Below are 23,744 nucleotides of genomic sequence, written 5' to 3' on the forward strand. Positions count from 1 at the left end.
TGTAAAAGTTATATAATGGAAGACTTGTTTAGGTTTAGATTTGCGAGCTTAGTCAAGCTTGATGCACCGTGTTATAGCTTGTCTATTAAATGAGCTTTAATAAACGAGCACAACCTCAAGTTTCGCTTATCGAGCTTTGATAGGCCTGCAAGCCTAAACAAACTTGCTATTATTTTTTTGGTGAATTATTTGTAAAAGTTATATAATGGAAGACTTGTTTAGGTTTAGATTGAGCTCGTTTAAACAAGGTTCGATTCAGGATTTTAACGAGCCAATCTCGAGTAGTTAATAAACAAACTCGTTTTCACCTTTGTGGTAAGTTCACGTAACTTTTATTTCATTTTTAAGCTCTGAGTGATTTGGGTGTATAAGCACTATCTATTGATTGATAGTGTAAACCAGAGTCCTGAAAAACCTACCTATAACCGATGACTAACCTAAAACCTAAACCAACAACTTCCCTGACCGAAGAACCAAAATTATGGTTTTGATTTGGTTTGAACCCAAAACCGACTAAAACTAATTCATGAACACCCTAGTAAAAACTGAGTTCACGCGCCATTTGTTTACTAGGCTTTTCATCACAAGAACACAATCAGTTGAATGATTCAAGATTTTAGGTTTGGGCCTTGTTCACATAAATCACATCATAAACAAAGTTCACCCCTTATTCGTTGTATGAAATGAGCTTGTGGATATTATTTGTTAAGATGGTTAAATAATAATCATGAGGCTTTATACACATACCAATAATATGCAACATCAAGCAAGAACTCAGTCCCCACACCTTATTTGCAATACACGTGCATATGGTTCAAAAACCTCTTGTTTGTTGGTGACTTTATTTAGTGATTGATATCATAACAACTTAGGTATAGTTTGTTTTACTTAAAACCAAAAGAGAAATGAAATTATATATTGATACGAGTTTCGAGTTATAAGGTACACACTCGTTCATAAATATTCTTAATTAATGCACCAACGAACCCGTGGGTTCCCAGAGGTTGTGGTGAGCATACTTTAATTGTTAACCGGAATTAACGATAACTGAGATTAACCGACATCAATGGTCAAGTTTCTTGGATTAACCAATAAATTGGTTGTGGTTGTTAAATGTGTCCCATAAACATAAAGTTAACCGAACCAAACCAAACCAAACCGATAAGTATGTTTATCGCAAAAAACTTAATGCTATGAAAGCCTATAACTCCTCCAAAAGATACATAAGTTTCAACCAAACAAAAGGTGCATTACATTGATAGGTTTTGCAAGTAATAACAAATCCAAAATAACCGAAAAAAAAGTGAATTAAAATTCATGATCTACTCACCAGGTTTCACAGGAGCATCAGCTATGTCTTGTATTTCCTTCTTGCTCTTGATTGTACACTTGCGTTTGGTATCGATATCAACTTTATCCAAATCTTAAGCAATACCCATGTACCCAAACAAAAACCGTTCCGCCTCTTTATCTGCAGTTTCTTCATGGTTGCTCTTCCCTTTGCTAGAACTAATTTGGTCAAAATATTTTCTTCCATGTCTCTTCTTTAAAAAGTGATCATGAATCTTTTCTGCATCTTGTAATCCAGAAAACGTGCCCAAAAATTTAACTAACATTATGCTGCAGTTTGCAGGCTTCCCGAGCTTAACTTTCCCACCACTTAAACCTAAACCTGATATCGATAATCACATATTTAAGAGTATTGTGTTTGTTAATCAGAGTGCTCGACAAATTATGGTTGTTTTTCTAAAAGTTGCATATCAAATGACCAAAACAAGTATTCTTATGTCCAAATTTAAATGACAATGAACCTTAATCAACTATAAAATACTTACATGAAAATTATTTGTCAGCAAATTTCACGAAAGCCATTAATATGTTGGCCAAGATCACACACAATTCTTGATTGAAAATCAGAAATGACTCATTTTTATTTATTAAACTCAATTCCCATAACTTATTAACTTGACCTATATCAAACTAAAAAATACGTGGTATATAAACCTTATCAATCATTAACCTATTATGACTCAAAACCATCTAAACATGAAATTAAACCCAGCTCTTTAAGCTTAATAAATAAACAAATATTCAAACTCAATCTCTAACAACTTTTTAACCTTATCTCTATTTTTTTGACCTGTTTCATTTGTAAAACATTAGGATTATTCTTCAATCTCCCCCCTTAATCCTGATGTTTTACGTATCTCACAGCACAAAACTAGAGATAACATTAAAAGGTGGATAGAAATAGAGTTAAATATTTGTTTATTTATTAGGCTTATCGATTTGGCTTTAAATATTTGTTCAAATAGTTTTTGAGTCATAATAGATTTGAGATCAGTCATGTATACATCCCACTTATGTTTTAGTTTGATGCTAATCGAGTGTTTAAGAAGTCTTGTGAGTTATTGAGTTAACAAATAATAAAAAAAGAGTCATAGAGGGTTTTACCACACATACCAGTTTTTGTGATTCTATTCATCAATCAAGTATTATGTGTGTGTGATAAGGGCCAATATTATACTGTAGTATATAACTTCAATAGCCAAAACCTACTTTTAATTGGGGTAAAAAAAGAGATAGATAAGTAATATCAATATATCTTGAATAATCAAACAATCATAATCAGTTTAAGGACACAGATATAAACCTAAATAGCTACAACTGACTATTACGACCTCAAGTCACAATAATCAGTTAACATGTTACATATGTTGAAGAAAAATAACATACCTCGGAGATATTGTCCAAGTGCTTCTACAGATGTGGGCCCCTCGCCTTTCGAACTGTTGCTTAGAATAGAGGTGTTATGAACTATGACAACTGGAGGCCAGATTATAAGATCTTGTTTTTGAGCTAAAGCTTCAGTGGTAGAAATGGGTTCTGGAAACCATCTAGGACTACCTGCAGGGATAACACTGTTCCAACCTAACATAACACATACTGCTTTGAGGAGTCCTAAATGTTGAGCCTTCAACCCACTCTTGTGTGACATAAACGCATGCATTGCTAACCGTTGCGTGTCTAAAAACTCTTTTGAGAGGCTGAAATAATGCAAAGTTACTAGGAGGTTAGAGTAAGTATACAAAAGGATGTAGCTAAATGTTAATGGCCGGTAATGTATCACGTAATAGAACTAACTTTCTGAAACGACAAACCATTGCATATGCAATGGACCCCTAATTAGATCCCTCTCTATGCATGACAAGGCGATTAAGACCTCACAACTTCAAAGAAAAAAAAATAAATGAAGCTTACTGCTACAAGATGAATACTTTCTCTCCATTCATCAATGCATTACTGCAATAGCTAGAGTATTTGAAGAGGTCATATCTCAAAGCAAACTGCTTTATTGATCTTCACAGTAGGTATCCTATAAGGTTATCCGAGAGAACTAGAAAACTGAAAATAGTTTTAAAAGGCGTGAGGCACTTAGGGTCCTGGAAGCCTAGGTAAAGGCATAGACTCAGATACGCGAGGCGTTTGTCATTCAAATTCAAAAAAAATTATATATACTTGTAAACTAATCTCAGGTAACATTTTTACTTTGTTTACTAAAGTAATACCCAAAAATAAGATAATAAAATTATTATAAACTAGCTCTAGACATAACTATACACGACTGGCAAGCTATATGTAAAACAAAACAAACTATGATATATAAATAAGAACCTAACATAACAAAATAGTCCGTTTAATCACCATAAATCAAAAACTAAAAACTGTTAAATTCAGACATGGAAACAACTGCATTAGACACACTTTTGGGATCGTGTTATTTGAAATTCAAAATTTTGAAATTGGGTTCGTAAAACAAATTCGAATTGGGTTAGAATTTGGTTGATTCGAATAATGAGAAAAATAAATAAACAAAAAGCAAAGAACAATTAATATATATATAAAAATAAACAACAATATCTGTATTTTCTATTTTTAAGTAATATATATATATATATATATATATATATATATATATATACTCGAACTCAAAGATCGGGTCCAAAAATATTCGAATTTGATTGAAAAAACAAATTCGATTAGTTTAAATTTCGGTTTTTTTGAATCCGGTTTGAATAATGAACACCCCTGCTCAAAACACATCTTCTCCCTCTCTCTTCTCCTTTTTAATCTTTTATCCTAGTTTCTTTTTCTTCCTGAAAAAGAAGAATTGCACCAACAGTCCAACTATCATCCTCTCAACCCTAAAAAGGTTCCTGAACAGAAAATCTGGCAGCCTAAATCGACATATAATCCAAAAGTGACACATCAGGCAAATAGTGGCAACCTAAGCCACATTGTGTCATCTGAAGCAATTTCAAGATAGCAAACCAAGATCAAAAAGCTGACGAATCCATCAAGTGAAAGATAATACTGCAATGCGACTATATTTTTTTCCCTTGAATCCTTGTATAGCAAACATCTCTTGTGATTGTTCACTTAAATATTCCAACCCAACTGAAGAAGGCAGCCAATTTGAACCAGGCATCACCCCTCTAGAGTAAATCCAAATGTGCAAGGCTGTTGACTTCTTGGCTCAATATAAAATATGCACAATTTATGTGTAAATAACCCATGTCTAAGCATACTCTTTAGTACCGACTTAACATGTTGCCGGCTCAAAATGATCCTCTTAACAGATACCTGCAAAGACCTAGTAGTTGTCCAATAGTTGACTTGGCTTCATCAACCAGAAACAAGTTGGCCAATAGAAGCACCACTTTGTTTCAATTACTTTCAAAGAAAACCTCCTTTTAAAAAGAAGGAAAATGAAGAAAACAATTGCATTAATAAGTTAATATCCTAAGCTGAAAACGATAGGGGTTCGTGAATCTTCTAGATCAAATAGTTTCAAACGATCAAGGTGCAGAAATTATCAAGAAATCGTAAAGAGAAACACAGACCTTCCACCACAAACGATGCAGAACAAGCTACCCTCTCGTCCTTGCTCCATGTATCTTCTTCTCACAACTGAATTTTCATGCAACTTTTTGGTAAAAGATAAGAAATAATCATTTACCAGCTGCTTGAACTCCTTAGTATCTTCTTTTGGTTCATACTGATCAATTTCACTTGAGTACATGTCAGCAGCATCCTTCTCATTTTCACTTCTTCTTGGCGCATTCTTCCATCTGGGAAGAAAATTTCTTCTATTTGGATGGTATGAACTATACCCACCCCGACCGCTAGATCTTGAATAACCCTTTGCATGTTCATCATCATACTTATATGATCTCCTATGATAATCATGATCATGATCATGACCATGATCATGAACAAATTCATCAGGATCATAAACAAACTCATCGTCATCGTAAACCTTACGTGTCCTTACAGAAATCCTTGACCGCCAGCATCTTGATTCATCCACTCTTCATCTCTAAAGTCTCGATCACGTCTTCTATAAACAGTGTCGAATCTACTCATCATGTTTCTAGAAGGAATCCTATCGTCTTCATCTTCCATTGTGTATTTCCTCTTCAGATATCTACTAGATGAGTCATATGACGGAAGATCACGGCCCTCCATCTTATGCTCTCTTTCATATAAAAAACCTTGGAAGCTTCTCATTCTTTCTTCACGAGTTCCTGGACTTAAGCCTCTTTCATAATCATAATCCACTCTAGAACGTTCCGTTTCACGATCTTGTGCCATACCCATGTATGGTATTTCATCTTCTCTTGTAACTTTCCTCCCAAGACGAGAATGAATACTTACAGGATCAAAATACTGTGGAACCTCTCGTTTTTCAGCTGGTGATCTGCTCAAACCAATGTTATTTGTAGCTGTTAAAGGAATACGTTCCAATGAACGTCTACCACTCATATTCCTGTGACCCATATCAGAAGGTTCTGCTCTATGTGTAACACGATCCAACAAACTTGGCGTAAGCGCATCTCTACCATTGTAATCCACTCTCTTGTGTAAATCCATCTTTTCATAGATTTCATCAGATGGATACAAATAGTCATCTTTTTCTCGCGTTCTTGGTTGAAGACGGAAAGAATCAAGACGCCCTGTTCTTGAAGGACTAAATCTTTCCTCGCGGTATGGCGCCATGTCATCATTGACGTCAAGTTCAGCGTCTCGGTGAAGGTCCACATGCTGCAGCCTTTGTTCGTATCTGAAGTGAGATAACGGAGGGTTGTCTCTAGAGAAAGGTATACCACCTCGATAATCTAACGGGTCAACCCTCGACTTTCTTGGAGATGTTCTTGCATAATCCTTGAAATGTGAAGCACCCATCGGTTCCTCCTCAGACCGAATTCCCGTCAAATTGGAATACTTTTGCATATCCCTTGAATGAACCATACTTTTGCCATCATCCACAAAATGTTTCATAGACGCAAACTTATCAAATGAATACAAATCTCTAACATCCGGATAATGAACTCTTTCTTTCCCAATCTGACCTAACCCAACGTTCAACGACGCTGAAGCAGTTTCAGGTTTAGCTCCAGGTTCGGTAACTCCCATATCTCCAGCCGACTTATACAAACCCATACCTGCTGGTTTCTGACTCGGTAACTCCCGAACACCACCACTATCAAACCTCCTAACTTCAAACTTATCATCTCTCGAACCAAACTCACGCCTCCCAGGAGAAGAATAATCCACATCATCATGTTTCCTATCCACATACTCGAAAAACTCGTACCTAGCACGCCACTCCGGACTCGTCAAATCCCGATCACTAACCCAATCCTCCTTATACAACGCCCGCCCTCGTTTCCCCTCCATATAAAGCGGCGACCTCGCCCTAACATTTCTCCCACCATCATCAAAACCTCTCCTTTCTAAAGAAACACTCCTACGGCCACCCGCCACCGCTCGGGGTACGCAAAGCCCTCAACTTTACGAGGACTCCAGCTCCTCTTCGAGCGAGGCGACACCGCCGAGTACCCGTCTCGACGACGCCGATCGTAATCGAAATCCTCGTGTCTTCGAGACTGCATGTTTTAACCTCAAAAGCCCCAAATTTGGTAAAACCCTAAGTACTTAATCTCCACTAATTGACTAATAACTAATTGATAATAAACCCTAATGATATGAAAAGACAGTGATTGAGATATAGATCTATCAAATTCAAACCTTTATATGCATGATTGTATGATGGTTAAATTGTGAATAAGCTATTTCATCCATTAGCTGGTGTGTTTGTGAACAAGTAACTAACTACACCCAGATCGTGTGGGGGTTTGTTAATGGAAGAAGGATAGGTGGGCTTGAGATGTGGGCTCAAAGGGGCCGGATGTTTTTTTTAATGTCCGTGTCCGTTTGTGTTTGTGTATTGATCGGTTTGACACGTGGAGTTTAACGGGATTGGAATTTGAAAACTAGTAGTGAAAGTAGAGGTCTTAGTTTCATGTCTCACGTACGATAAAAATTAAAAGAAATTTTTTGTTTAAAAGAAAGGAAGTATTTTACCAAGTTTCATACCAACTTTGGTGAATGAAATCTTAAACTTTAATCTATAGCCCAAATGTGAAGACACAAAAACCGATCAAACCCGGCTTTGACAAGTACCACTCAAGTTGATCAGAAATACGGAAAGCGGACGGAACCAACTTGTGATTTGAGGCGAAGATGACGGGTGTATCTATGTAGATGGTTGGAGTCGGTTTTTTATTTTGTTTTGTTTTTTTTCTTATTGTGTGTGTGGATTGCGGATGGCGTTATGCGAATCTAGGTCGATGATGATGAAATACAAAATTATTTTTCTTTTTCCAAAATCGATGAAATCAAAATCCTTTTATTTTTGGAAAAATGAACGAGTCCATGAAGGTGAAATCTAAAATTCGTTTTATTATTTCAATTGTCGAAGAAATCCATGATGCTCTTAGAAATAAACTATTACCTATAATTTCGTTTTTGAGATACACGGAGTGATATTAAAATAAACACAATCATCATGGATACATAGCACATCTTAGACACATACAAAAATTAAAAACAAGTAGCAACCAAACATAATATATCATATCCTACAATACGTATACACACAAATACATTACATACATATACCATACATATGCACACACCACACATATACCATACATACACACATACTTATACCATGCATATACACACATACATACACATACACAAATCATGCACATAAATATATATATATATATATATACACACACATATACCATGCATACATACATACACATATACCATGCATGCATACATACACATCTATATGCCATACACATATACACGTATGCACTCACATACATATATACACATTCAAACACATACAAAAATATCAACAAAAAAATTAAACTAACCCAAAATAATCTAAAAAGCACCAAACACATGCATAAATCATACACACTCATAAAATTAAAAAATAAAAAAAGTTTAAATATACCTTTAATGGTTGTGTGAGGCTAGTGACGATGTGACAACAGTGGTTGTGGTCTGATAGCAATGATGGTGACGGCCGCGATGGTGGTGTGATAGTGTGATGTGTGGGTGAAATAATGTACTTTTAGTATTTAAAATCGTGTGTCTTAATTGTTTATGTTTATGGAACGCGATTACTTTGATTTGTTTAATGAATATAGGTGCTTGGAGCTTAAAGAAGCTACTATGGAGCATTTAAGATGGTGAGGAATCAAAGTTATGCATAAAAGGAAGCAACTGGGAGGTCAGAACGTTGAACGGGCATCAAAAAATGCAAAACGGAGAATCTGGTGTCACCTCCATTGTAGCTTATGGTGGAGGCCGGGTAAACACCACCTTAAGTTGCACCGTAACACAGCAGTAGAGTCCCGTAAGGGTCAAGTCCACCGTGAGCTAAGGTTGACTAGTCGTAGTTTAGGGCGGGCTTGTCGCACCAAATATGTTTTTTTGTTGTTTTGTTCAATAATTAAGCATGGTTTAACCCTAAGGTTGAGCTATCTTCATATCTCAACCGTTTTGGATGATTTTGGGAGCTCTTAATCATCTCATCAACACTCGTGAATCACCAAAGCATCCATGAATTCATCCTTCCGACCAAGAATCAAGAGAACCGAGATGCAGAGGCAAGGAGAAACTATTTGTGACCACATTAGGTGTAAGGTTTATATGAACTAATGGAATTTGTAGCTTCTAGCTATGATTGGATTGAGTTTTGATTTAATCATCTGGTCAATCTAGCTTTACGTTTATTTAAAATGATTAAACAGTCGTTTTTTTTGGGATTTCCATTTCTTATCAATCAATTAGTTTATGTTCATCAACATTTTGGATTTAAGTTATTATAGTCAATGAACTGTTTACCTTTGATCATTAATTTATATGGAATCATATACTAATAAACATGGTAATTAGGCATACCACATCTAGTTATGTCAATTCATCGAATTAAGTTATGCAAATAATCATAACCAAACTAATGTGTCTAGTAATAATTATCATATCCATCATCTCTATGTGGTTATTCATGAGATAGGAGTTACAATTATAGAGAACTTGAAGTATAGTCACATTTTTCTCATATTGATTTTATAACAAAAGTAATCGTGTTTCATAATAAAATCTTTAAAACTGCTTGACATCGTCTGTCCGCTTTAGAATAATTAATTAGTAAAACATGACCGTGACTTGCACTTTTCACTGATTCCCTGTGAAGACGACCTTATTTACCCATATTAGTTATAGGTATTTACGCTTAATAATACATACAACAACAACAATCGAACCCAGTAAAATTCCCACCAATAGCACAACTATTAGCAGGGTCTGGAGAGGATGAGATGTAGGCATACCGTTCCTCTACCTCAAAGAATAGAGAGGTTGCTTTCAAAGAGACCATCGGCTCAAAAAACATACATATAAGACCAGATACGAGAAACTTAAATATCAACACGCCCCCATGTCATAGGTAGTAATGCTAAATCAAAATATATCAAAATAGTCATAATAGTAAATAGATAAATAAAAATAATGATATTGGTAATGAATGATAATAAAATTATATATATATGTATATGTGAGTACAAAGTTACAATAATATATTCTATAGCACTAAAAATAGGTAAATGAGAGCCCGTTTTAAGACACCTTTGTAACCAAACTCAACATTCTTCCTAAAAAAATACTTGTACATCGGATAGTGTGGTGATAACGGTGGTGTGACAACAACGATGATGGTGGTCTGACGACATTGGTGATGGTGGTGTGACGACATTGGTGATGGTGGTATGGTAGCAGGCTGGCAGAGAAGTGATGGACTAGTGCTTCTAAGAGTGGCGGCGGATAAACATTAGAGGCGGGAAACAAATTGAAAGTGGGAAAGGGGAGAGCATGGGCAGAGAGTTATATATATATATATATATAAATATAAACTGGTCAGACATAACCAATACCAATCACAAATGAGAGAATGTTTGAAAAAATTCTGTAATATGGTCTCATGCCATTTAAATGAAGTTTATCAAAATAACATAATTGGTCTCTTTTCTTATGGCTTGGGTTATTTTCCTCTTAGATGCGCCTTATGTATATAGAGAAAACACTATTTATGTATTCAGCCTAAGATTACCATCAATTTTCTTAACATCCTAATGGGAACGATAATAAAGCATCATGCCATCATCACCTTCGTCCAAAGTCTTGAATCCTATATTAATTGATGTCTAGATTTATATTTATGAGTGAAGAGAGATGATTAGGGTTCTATATTACTGTTAAAATAAAATCGACATATATCTATACTATATATAATACATCAAATAAGGGCAAATTAAGACTCCCAATTTTTAAGTAATTTACAATATTTAAAGCATGAGGTACATGTGTTAGTAAGGGTAAACTTGTCATTTAAACACAATCTATTCAATTTGCAAGTTTGGCATCTCATCTTTAACCATATTATGTTTTTAATTTAAGTTATAAACTAACTTCCCACCCATGCTTTTTAAACGACTATAGCCTTTTCAAACGTTAATAATTTTATAAAAAAATTACACCATAAAAACGAGTATTTTGTTCTCTTTAATTTGGATATGATATTGTTATATTTTTTTTTGATTTTAAATAAATTAATATGTTACGTAGGGGTGTTCAGTGTCGGTTTTGATGGTTTTTAAGTTAAATTTGTGAGTCCAACCGTTAATACTGATTTTTTTGTCGTCCAAAACCAAACTCAATCATTGAAAGTTGAAACCGAATCGTTACTAATGGTCTGGTTCCATTTTGGCTTCACAGTTTAAACTTTAATAATAAATTTAGTTTAAAATAATTATTAATTTAAATGTACCATCAGTTTTAACTAAATACCAACATAATATGATACTTGAGATGATCATAAATAATGATAATTTTAGCTACATAAATGGTACATATTAATGGAAGATCTAGGACGTGAAATAATAACAACAAAGATCGATCACGAAATGAATTATACTGCAATTAGGTTAATTTGAAGTTGTATAGCCAAGTTATTTGTAATAAAAAAATTATGTTCAATTAAATTTTAACTATATCTAATATATATTACAAAACATATCTAATAATTAATAATAAAAAACATAAAAAGGCATTCAACATTTACAGTATGGTCTGGTTTTATATGGCCGCTTGCCAGTATAAACCGCGAACCAACCGTTCACTACGTTTTGAAAATTTTGAAACCGACTAACAAACCGAAAGTAAAAAAAGAAAAAGAAAAAAGAAGTCAAACCTATGACCGGTTTAAATGATTTTAAGGTTTTAACCGAACCATAAACACTTATATTTGTACGTGATTAACAGGTTTAAACACCCGCTGCATCGCGCGGGCACCCATCTAGTGTGTATATGTGTGACAAATGATACTGTTAAAAGCCGAGAATTATTTGTGTGTGATTTATTTTCTTCGTTTGTTAATCTGATGAGTGACATCAAGTAATATCTTCTTTGATTTTATCCTATTATATGCCATTTGATATTGACTTTCTAACTTCTTTGAAAATTTGAGTTTGAATCTCATTTGCGTGTGTCGTATTGCCAAACAATTCAATAATATAAGCAATATATCTTAAATTTGAAATATATATATATAAACAGGATCTTTAAAAATTTCTGGTTACTCTCTACATATTCTCAAGCCACTAGATTGTTTTATAACATCTCATTTATTTGTGAAACCCTTTCATCATCAAATCCTAAGTATATAATTAACTTTCTTATAATAAAAACTTTAAAATCCAACTGAATATATAAATATTATAAACAAATAATGCAAAACAACAACGTAATACGGTGGATAAAACCTAGTATTCATATTTGTGTAATGTTTAAGTTCCTTTATGTGTTTAGAATTGAAATAATTTTATTAAAAATATCAACTCTAATTCAGACACATTTAAAATTGTGTAATCAGATCGTCACATTATAACTTATTTCATGTATACAAATCAAATAAGTTGATGGGTTAGTGGGTAATAAACGAGTCATAAACGGGTTGGTGAGACGTATTTAGGGGGTGTTTGGGATTCCTTTTACTTCCTTATAACTTTTAATTAAGTTAATAGGTTAAAAAAGTGTAACTTATGAAACTTTTTCTCTCACAATATAAGCAAATCCAAACACCTTATTTCTTCTCAAAAAGTTTATAAGTTATAAGTTGGTAAAAATAAGCAATCCCAAACACCCCCTTAATAAACAAGATAAACAAAGTTGTAAACATGTTAGACCTTATAAATATGCTATTTTTTATTTCAATCTTGATGGGCCATTCTGATTGATTAAATTGATTAACATGTTAAAACATGATTCGTTTGATTTAATAAATAAATATATATACTCAAATATGACATTTATCTAATGGCTATACATGACAAGCTAAATTCTGATTACCTTGTCCATTAGGAATTTTCACCTTATACAAATAATCAAGCGCCCAGACTATGGTTGCATTTTTGTAAATTACAAGATTAATATCAATATATAGTTAAATCACATTAATTAACATTAACAGTCATTTAAAGCAAGGGAAAAGTATTCATGTATATATTATGGCAAAAAGTGCTAGTAATTTTATGTGTAAAATATCATTTGTAAAAACTATTCAATCGAAAATTAACTTTATTGAATAGTATGCTACTATGCTAGTCATTTTACTTATTTACAATGTTTTTGCTGTCACATTCGATGCAAATGACTGACTTTAAAGTTGGGTACGTATTTGATGCTCTTAAAATTTTGATGGGTATATTTGAAAGTTTTATGTTGACGCATAAACATCAACTTTCTAGTTTATTCAAATTATATCATCACAAGATAGAAAACTACCAACAAATAATGAGTTATCAATCATATAAACAATGTCATAAACATTATAAATGGATCACACAGAAAGAATGTTATCCACGTTCTTTATTTTGGCCACCAAATAGGCTTATATTTTAACCTAACTTGAAAGTGTGTCCTTGTGGCCCTTTGACTTCATGCTCAAACTTCTTTCTTTATAACCTCCTAGGCTCTCCTATATAAAACTTATAATATTACAATTAAGTTGAGAGAAAATGGTTCTTGGTGTTTCAAATGACACACTTTTGTTTTCTGGTTGTATATTATTTTTGTTGTTTCGTATAAAACAGGATTTAGTGAGAATCTTGGGGAGATTAGTAAACGACGTGTTTCATTCTGATCATCGACGTTATGTGAAAACTATACTTGATCTTCCTGTCATTCAGTTTGAAGAGTTGCAAGACCGAAGAGGGCAAAGATCATTTGATGAGTTTTGTTTCATTTGTTTGAAGGAGTATGAGAAGGATGATGTACTGAGTCAACTTAGTAGGTGTGGCCATGTCTATCACACAGAGTGTATTGGGAATTTGATGAACGATTACGAGTCTACATGTCCTTTCTGTAAATCATCCATCTTTAAAACGAACACACACGCTTAACTTATGTCTTTCTAATATAAAAAGTAATTGTTTTCTTTTGGTATGTGTACGGTACACAAAACTGTATATTTCTTCAAAATGATTACAAGAATTCTAAATAATCTCAGCCATCAAATTTCCTCTATTGCCCAATGAGTACTCTGTTGGCCCAGACGGATCAACAATCTAATCAAACGAACTTATCAAACAAACGAACACGAGATATTGAGGTGACAACCCTCGACTCTTTCCATATATCAAACAAACATACTTCACGAACTTCACGAACTTATCAAACGTACATGGAGATGAGACTCCTTGACTCTCTTTCTTAACTCTCTCTCAACTCTCTCTCAAGTCTCACTAATAAAACTAATAAAGTAGACCATATTTATAGACCCACTAAACTTGCTCTCCAAGATATACCTTTTCTAAACCTACTATAATTCAAATAACTAAATTATAACTTAACAAAATAAACCTTTAACTTTATTAATATTCAAGATTAATCTTTCATTCACCCCCTTAATCTTGAATTATTCATCTCTTTTGTACCACCAAGGTCTTGAATTCCCAATAACGCTCTCAACTCTCCAATTTTAATCATTGGTTCATCTTTACCCTTTCTTTTCAGTTGTTTGTAACAAACCTGTTTAACAAGTTCTTCACATTCATCATTCAAACCATCTACATTGATCTCAATACAACTTTGTACTCCACGTTCTTCTTTCTCACTTTTATTTTCTTTCTTTGATCATCAAAACTTGTAGATAGGTTATTCTTTCTTTCTTTATCAGACCCTACTGGGCCTTCCATTCTGACAATTCTTCTCAAACTTTCATTCGGTTATGACTTTTCATCAACAACTGCTCGATTGTTAACTTTCACACATAGTTCTAAATCTGCAGACTTGTTAGTTGCATCATTCATTTCATTCAGTACAATATCCTTCCTCTCATCATCATCAGTAGCAGATTTCTTGCTTCCTTTCTTCTCACTTATCTTATCAATTTTCTCATCTTCAAGGTTGTTTGAGTCATAAAAACATACCTTAAGATTCTCCGTCTTCTCTTCTTCTTCTTCTGCTGAAGAAATTCTTTCTTTTTCTTCATTCAACCTTTCTTTTCCTTCACTCTCTAAAACAACTTGCAAAGCTACTTCTATCTCTGCAGCTTCCCGAGCTTCCCAAACTTTTCTCTTATGTGATTGTTCTTCTTGAACAATCACATCTAACCTTTCTTTCTCAACGGCTTCTTGAGCTGCTTTTTTCCTCTTCTATCTTTCATACATAATCAATTCCGAGAAATCGAATCTTCAAAGCACGCCATACTTCTTTAGCATTCATAAGTATGCCAACTTGTACCAAGATATCATCCGGTAGGGTTTGACATATGAACCCCAACGCTGTGTACATATTCCTTTCATCTACAGTCACGCCGACTGTAGGTTCAATAACGTCCCAAAAACCATACTCTTTCAGGAATCCCTCCATCTTGGTCGACCATACTTTGTAGTTCGATTTTGTCAATACTGGAAGTCCCTCATTCACCATCGCGTCTTTCCTATCTTCACTTTCTTCTCTGCTTTGCTATTTTCAATTGAAATTGATTCCTAATTTTGAAACCAATCTCCAATAAATAACCAAACACCACAAACCTTTTTTTCTTTCGTCAAGAAAAGTTCTTTATTACTTTCTTTAAGAACACACTTGATTACTTTTTTATTGCGTATTTTCTTGCTCGCACTTGTTGAATATAAAAAGAAGCTTCACAAACCTTGTCTACTCCCCTTGATTTATAGAAACTAAAATAAACTAATTAATGTATGCGCTTGAACCTTCCGATTAATATTGAAAACTCATAGGAATAACAAATTAATTCTCATAGTATGAATCAAGTGTTTACTCAAAAATTGTGTCAACCAAAGCAGGTAGGAGGTAGCTCGTGAGTAATATATTGCAATGATTTTTTAATTGATGAACAACAATAAAATCAATATGGCGGCGGCTTGAGTATAAATTTCTAAAAGAGATTTAAGGACAGATACTTTTCACCTTATGTTCGATCGAACACAAACATCAAGGAGCATAAAAATTCTAGCGATACTTCAACGGACGTCTCACTATTCAATCAGCAAACACCCCGATAACCAAAAACGCAACTTCGATCTTTGAATCAGGATAAATAAATGAGCCTAAGCTCTAATACCAATTGTTGGCCCAGACGGATCAAACAATCTAATCAAACGAACTTATCAAACAAACGAACACGAGATATTGAGGTGACAACCCTCGACTCTTTCCATATATCAAACGAACTTCACGAACTTATCAAACGTACATGAAGATGAGACTCCTTGACTCTCTCTCTTAACTCTCTCTCAAGTCTCACTAATAAAACTAATAAACTAGATCCTATTTATAGACCCACTAAACTTACTCTCCAAGATATACCTTTTCTAAACCTACTACAATTCAAATAACTAAATTATAACTTAACAAAATAAACCTTTAACTTTATTAATATTCAAGATTAATCCTTCATACTCGATCTATCGGAATTCTATCCTTGCTAATCTTCTATTCATCGTTACCTAAAAACACTTTTGAAAATACGTCAGCTAACACAATGCTTGAATGACTTCATTTAACTCAAAATAATTGCATAAACATTTGACCACAGACACACAATCCAACAGCGCAACAACTCATTAGGAATACGCGATCCTTATAAGATAGCTATCAACCGTTCTAACATGCATCCTAGATTCTTTTATGTGTACCTACAACGGGGTTTCTCTAGAGCATTGTAATATTGGATCCAAAGTTTACGCATTTTAGGGCCCGAGTGTTGTATATAATCTATCTCATGTATCAAAATGATTTAATGATTATTTAACCCTTTATAACATTTCAGGCTTAAAACTTACCGACCGTTTTGAATGTTTTAAAAAAGTAAACATATTCACCTTGTAATTATCCGTTGAACATACGATCCTTCCTTGTAACTGTTTACGTTATTTGACCTATGGTTAAGTCATAGGTTCGTATCAAATATCTAGATGAGCGAAGGATCTAACTTCATACCTACAAAGGTCCGATTTTACCGTGTCAAATCTTTGCTTAGACCGTTTACTTCATTTAATGAATTCAAAACTTAATAAATCAAATACTCATTTTTAATTTCTTAATACATACACAAACCATGCATATAAACACATATATACGTTAAAACAACAATATACTCATATACAACTAATACACAGTGGCGAAGGATACTAGTGATCCAGGGTGGGTGTCTTGTATTTTTTTCAAGCTTCGCCACTGTTTATACAGTTTCTCTACCAATAAGGCTTCCATTTCTATAAACATTAAATCTACAAAAAATACAATTTTTTAATACGTGTTATTTAAAAATTACATAAACGAAAAAGTAAACCATAGGACACAATGATAAATCTCTTTTTAATTAAAATTTGGTTAACCAATCTTAATAGCTTCACATACTTCACTTCCCTCCTTGACTACTGTTTCTCCACCATTTTGTCATGGTCCAGCTTCAAATTGATCATTAGTAGACTAAGGTATTCATTTGAGTTAACCATGGCAATAAAGCACAATTTTCAATGCACAAGATACAAGTAAAACATGACCATTTTAAACCCTGGAATACGATGATGATGAAACATAGGGCCGTCTTTAAAATTTCAATGCCCCGAGTGAGTATTAAAATGGGCCTTTATATGCAATTTTTTGTTAAGTGACGATAATTGTGTTAACAATAAACAAAAGAAGTTAATGGACTACCGAGTAATTGGGCTATGTTTGTTTATGTTTGATATTTTTGGTTTTCAATTGAACAATTGGCTAATTGTAATTTCGTTAGGTTTTTAATAAAAGTTGTTTAAATAAGGTTTGGAGGTTCATCTATAAATTGTTTAAATGTAACTGTTTTATAAATATATATATAATTTTTATTTTTAAATTCGAGGCATGTCGGAATGGGCCCTATCGCTCATCCTCGCCCACCTAAAAGCCTACCCTAGTGAAACAAATGTATATGTACATACTAGTGTACTACCATGTTATGTATCATTATTATTATCATCATCGTCATCGTCATCGTCATCGTCATCATCATCAATTTGTTTCTCAAATAGATTAAACTACATACTAAAAGGAAGGAAAAACTCGAGTTTCAGCAAGAGAAGAAGAGATTGAAAAGAAGAAGATGCAAGTTAAGGAAAAACTCGAGTTTCAGCTTGATCGAGTAGAAGAAAAATCCAGACGACTGGCTCGGGTTTGGGAAGTAAGTCATGAAAAAACTAATATAGTCAATTTGAGTCATTAACAAAGATAACATCACATATTCACACACTCACATGCATGATCAGGATGATCTAGCTAATTGTAATGTTTCTTTCTTTGTATGATCATTAGGAACTAGAGGTTTTGAAAGATCCTATGAGGAAAGAATTAGCCATGGTGCGAAAGAAGATAGAAAAGGCTAACCAACAGCTCAAATCTTTGGGAAAGAGTTGCCACAAGAAGGTACGACCTTGTATAACCATTTGAACTAGTTTAAAGGTTAAAAACACTTAATTAATCAAATGTATTAAGAACCGGACAAGACATAGAACCGGACTGTTTCACCCATGGTCTAGGGGTTTTGTCTCGTAAACCCTGTAAGGTTTCATCATGCTTGAAATCATATTATACATGGTAGAGTGTGTACTTCGCACCTTGTAATTTAAGCCAGTGTTTATTCCAAGTTCAATTTAGTCGAAAGAAAATCAGATTGTACTAAATTTATATTGAAACCAATATTAAAAAGAGTACTATTCGTTTTGCCTAATTAGATTATTTCTATAAATAATACGTGTTGTACGTAATCATGATAGAAACACTACTTATTTATAAAGACTTTTAAGAAATGTCAAAGATATAATTGTAGATGAGTTCATAAGAGGTGCGGTACATGCTTTTGCTTGTTACACTTTATACGAAGTTTATTCAAAAGATCGAAGAGAGCGCTAGTTAGTTACAATTTTGTCATCTGAAAACAGGAGAAAGAATATCGAGAAGTAATGGAGGCTTTCCGCAATAAGAACGAAAAAAAGAATAAACTAACAATCACTCTAGTTGAGGTAAAAACAAGCTATTAAGTTTCTTGATTTAGTTAAACGAGTAGAATTTGAATAACTTTTCATTGTAATTTTTAAATGATATGATTCACTTGAAATTTTCTAGTTGGTGAAGGAAAGTGAGAAAGCAAGGCTGAGGAAACTCCAGGAGCTCATGGGCAAGATCATTGATCCTTCAGGCTGATTATATATGTGTGTGACAAATGATATTGTCAAAAGATGAGAGTTACTTGTGTATTATTTATTTACCTTGTTCAGTTGTTTGTTAATTTTCTGAGTGACATTAAGTAATATTCTTCATTTTGATGATCTTATTATGCATCTTCATTGGTTGTCCAAAAGTAATCATCATTTTCCAACTTAGCTTTGAAAACTTTTTATTTACACTTCTAATATGAAAACTTTTCTTTGATATTTATAAACTTGCAATGTTCTATCTGACATTAAACAATATTTATCAAATATTTTTATTTTTGAAAGATAAGTTTCTTTGTTACCCGTGGGACTTGAACCAAGAGTCTTTGGGTATTTGAGACTTTATCTCCGCCACATGGTCACCAACCCATGACGATTTCTCATGTGGTTAATCACTTGGTTAATACATGTTTAAAGTGATTTAAAAAGTTTATGTGATTTAAAATAATTTACAAAAGTTATGGTACAGGTACAAGTCGTTTTCGAAATTTAATTAATTAATCTTTATTTACAAATGGCAAATTTCAACTCGGCATTTGCTGAGCAGCACAAGAATACTCCTGGGCATTAGGTTAGCACTTGGCCAATTTTTAATGGCTAAACTATTAAGAAAAAAGTCTGTTGGAGGTGTTATGTGATGGTCAACCAAAGTCAACTGTTAGTTAAACTGTTACAATAAGGTTCAGGGGTATATTATGTCAATATGCAGAAGTTACTTTAAGAGATAAAACAATATTAAGTCAAGTTGTCACATCTTGTGAACTTCAAGGGGGTAAACTGTAAAAGTTGAAAATAGGATTCTGTTACCGACTAGATGATTCGTTAAAAGCTGTTTCTAGGGTTTTAGTTAGTTCAGTTCTTTGATTCAATTCTCTCTCAATAGTATATCATTTTCATTGATTGTTAGTTCTTTAGATTCGTTTTCTTTTCGTATCCAGAAAGCCCTAATCTTTGATTATCGGTGCTCTTGTATTCTTTCTAATTCAGTGAATAATAATAGAAGTTGTTCGTAATTGTTCTTATCAGTTTTGTTCCAAATCCGCTTAAAATTGATAACAAAGTCAAAGCCTTTTCTTTTAACTAGTAAAAACTTTTATAAACAAATACAAACACCAAAAAAGCAACCTCCGTAACCAAAGAGAAGCCTCCAACAAACAGAACAAACAAACAACATAAAAAAAGGGTCGAATTTAATATTTTATTTGGTCAAAATGTTTTTTTTCTTGACTTTCCCTGGCTAATAGGTTGAGGATTGTTAAATGGACAAGGTTGCTCCATAATCGTTTAATTATTATTATTATTATTATTATTATTATTATTATTATTATTATTATTATTATTATTATAAACAAGTAACTTAATAAAACCCACATTAGCAAGTAACTTAAGGGGAAACAAAAACCACTATTACATAATCAAAAACGGGGTTTTTAATTAATTACCAATCAACGAAACCTGTTCTTGTTTTATGATATCTACTAGTAGGGGTATCAAACGTGTCGGGTTGGTGGGTTGACGGGTTGATGAGTTTCGGGTTGGTGGGTTAGCGTGTTGAAATTCTTCAATCCTAACCCCAACCATATATTTATTCGTGTCGGGTCGGGTCGACCCATTTAGATTCGTGTCGTGTTCGGGTTGTGATTCGGGTCAACCCATTTTACTTTCATATACGTATACGGGTAATACTTATTAACTTAGTAATAAATTAAACAATTAATTTCTCTTAATTATATAAAATTTGTTAATAATTTGTGATAAATCTAATTGTTTTTGTGTATTTATCTCTCATTTTCAATTAACAGAATTAGGTTCACATATTTAGCCTAAGATAAGAACAAACAACCGAAATAACCATAGAATAGATAGTTAGACTTAATAATGTAAAAATGTTTGAAGTAAAAACTAGATAAAAGTAGTGTAAAAAAAGTTTTACTTTTATAAAATTAATATACGAAAAATTAAAAATCTAAGTACTTAACTTTAAAGTTTAACACTTATTATCTCTAAATCAAAATATTAACTTCTCTAAAGTTGTTAAACGAGTTAACAGGTCAACCCACTTTTTAACGGGTCGGGTTCGGGTTGACCTGTTTAAGAAAACAGGTCGTGTCGGCCGACCCAAAACCTATATTTTTTCGTGTCGGGTTCGTGTTGGGTTTCTGGTCGTGTCAGGAGTTGACACCCCTACCTACTAGAATGCCATAAAAATGAATAATAAAGATAATAAAAGTTGCTACCATTTTTACGAACGAAGTCTATTTTTATATCTTTAAATATAATTTGCGATTGAATAACGCTTTAATTTAATCTTTAATGATCAGTTTGTTGTCCCTACTAGATCGGTCTATGTTTTATTTTGAGACCATTTCCAAACGTATCATATTCGAATGTGGTTTCTTCTGTGTGTTTATCTGCGAACAAGGCTATTTGAATATGTCATCCATACCCAAACAAAACTATTAATTTCAAAGTCCAAATTACAATGCTTGACCTCAAAAGTCAAACATCTATAACTCTCTATTCAACTTGCACAACAATTAGTTTGTTTAGTGGCACTCACTTCATCCACAACATAGATTATTTCTTTCCTCTCATGATCAAGAACTTGCTTTGTTGCCTCATTTTCCTTGGCTTCAAGACTCTTTTGACTTGCAATTTCAAATATTTTGGTGATCATTTGTAGAAATGCATCTTCCACATTCAAATTCTCCTTCGCAGATGTTTCCATGAAACATAAATCCTCTAGTTGCGCAAGACTTTGACCATCTTCAATATCTACTTCCCTCGAGTCAACCAAATCCGATTTATTTCCCACAAGAACAATAACAATGTCACGGTTGCTATACTCCCGGAGCTCATGTAACCATTTCCTTAAATTCTCAAAAGTTCCCCTTCTCGTTATGTCATAGACCAACACTGCGCCTAATGCGCCACGATAATATGAGCTTGTTATCGCTCTGAATCTAGATCAAGATGTGAAGATGACATGATCGTCACGGGTAATTATTTTTACCGAAACATAATTATAATTATGTACAACTATAATATAACTATAAAAAAATAACTACAGATAGTGACATATTAGAAGTTATAGCTTACAAATTAAAATTCAACTTCCAAGAAAATTGCCCATACTATAATTTATATATAGTGTATACCTAACTTCTATATTATTTTAATTTAAAAAATTTATAGAATATATTATTATTTTAAAATTAAATATATTCTTTTAACTCTAAAGAGTGTGTTGTCATCGGTCTACCTGAGTTACCTGACCCGATCTGTTGCGAACCAAGAGCTGACGCGTTTCAAGTGAACTCTAGGCATCATGCAACCTCTACTTTGGTTGTTATAATCATATAATGACTTATATAGTAACCATTAAAAGTTAAATATTGTGTTCAAATTAAAGTTTCTATATTCATGTTTGAATTAAAGATAAAAAAGACAAGAAAAGAACGAATTATACGCACCTTTCTTGTCCAGCAGTGTCCCAAATATGGGCTTTGACCATCTTATCTCCGATCTTGATGTTCCGATAAGCGAATTCCACCCCATTGTTAGTTTAGAATCGATGTGAAACTCAATTTTTGCAAATCTTGAAAGAAGATTTGATTTTCCAACTGCCGAGTCTCCTATCAGAACTGTCTTAAACAAGTATTCACACTCATCATCAAACATAGCACTACTACCCATGAATCGATATTCAATCGTGTGATCTCTTCCTCTAACTTGGGACCAGAAGATTAAGAAGAAACTGAAACTTTTGAAGAATAATATTATGAAGAGGTTAAAGTGGTGCAATATTATTGTTACCAAACGTTTGATAAAGACATGATGATTGTTGTTGTCGATCGTTCCTTGGTTATGTCAAAGGCATGCTGTGTTAATCAATCACATTATAAGGTGTTAGGCTCGGTGGACCTTACTTTTCTAAGAAATTGTATTATTTTAAACAAATTAATATTAAGAATTTAGGATGACTTTACATATTTTCTTAATTTCTTACCACTTTTTATGGAACTTACTATATTCGTTATTTTGGCTTAACCAAATAATATATGCAATAAGCAATAACTAATTGATTATCATTTATCAATATTATATTCCCATATTTGGTAATACGCGTATCATACAAGATGTTTATTTAAGGTCGTGGGAGTGGTCATCCCACCGCTAACAATCTCTAATGCTGGCTCTTTTTCATGTTAGTGTTACGTCATTTTGTCCCTAACCATCTTTCAACCTTGAAGATGGTCATCTATAACCCCAAACCATCTTTTAACCAATAATATGTAAAGAGAGAGAGAGAGAGACCAGTGCCGGGGTGATTTTTTTCACGGCCGTGACCAAATCGGGCCGTGTTCCGGTATGGCCGATGTCATATATAGTAAAAATTATAGTACAATACAAATTAGTTTTTAGCTAGATGCATGTAATTAATCCGTAAGGTTATATCAAATAAAGAACTTTTAATAAGATGGTGTTATATTAGCTTTACTAACAATAAAATTTCAGAAACTATGAATTACCTAAAAACTA

At 33.3% G+C, this 23,744-nt stretch overlaps 2 protein-coding genes and 1 pseudogene across 3 annotated transcripts; 1 reads left to right on the top strand and 2 right to left on the bottom strand.

Annotated features, from left to right (window-relative positions):
- Positions 1-955: 955 nt before the first annotated feature.
- On the bottom strand, positions 956-7,150 carry LOC143572660 (uncharacterized). Its single transcript, XM_077057750.1, has 3 exons — positions 4,905-7,150; positions 2,737-3,047; positions 956-1,672 (listed from the first exon to the last, which is right to left on the bottom strand). The coding sequence occupies exon 1, from the start codon at positions 6,739-6,741 to the stop codon at positions 5,332-5,334; it is 1,410 nt and encodes a 469-aa protein (XP_076913865.1). The 5' UTR covers positions 6,742-7,150; the 3' UTR covers positions 956-1,672; positions 2,737-3,047; positions 4,905-5,331.
- A 10,706-nt stretch (positions 7,151-17,856) lies between these two features.
- LOC143572663 (uncharacterized) lies at positions 17,857-19,191 on the top strand. Its single transcript, XM_077057752.1, has 5 exons — positions 17,857-17,925; positions 18,044-18,172; positions 18,304-18,414; positions 18,930-19,010; positions 19,114-19,191. Exons 1-5 carry the CDS (start codon positions 17,857-17,859, stop codon positions 19,189-19,191), a joined length of 468 nt encoding a protein of 155 aa, XP_076913867.1.
- A 2,506-nt stretch (positions 19,192-21,697) lies between these two features.
- Positions 21,698-23,181, bottom strand: LOC143572654 (ras-related protein RABA6a-like; annotated as a pseudogene). The gene is made up of 2 exons (XR_013142302.1): positions 22,676-23,181; positions 21,698-22,165 (listed from the first exon to the last, which is right to left on the bottom strand). The product of XR_013142302.1 is annotated as a ras-related protein RABA6a-like (transcript).
- Positions 23,182-23,744: the final 563 nt, after the last annotated feature.

The sequence above is a fragment of the Bidens hawaiensis genome, unplaced genomic scaffold (genome assembly GCF_021521415.1).
Source record: "Bidens hawaiensis isolate Kalapana, Puna unplaced genomic scaffold, B.hawaiensis_p1.1 tig00025984_1, whole genome shotgun sequence".
Taxonomy (NCBI): Eukaryota; Viridiplantae; Streptophyta; class Magnoliopsida; order Asterales; family Asteraceae; genus Bidens; species Bidens hawaiensis.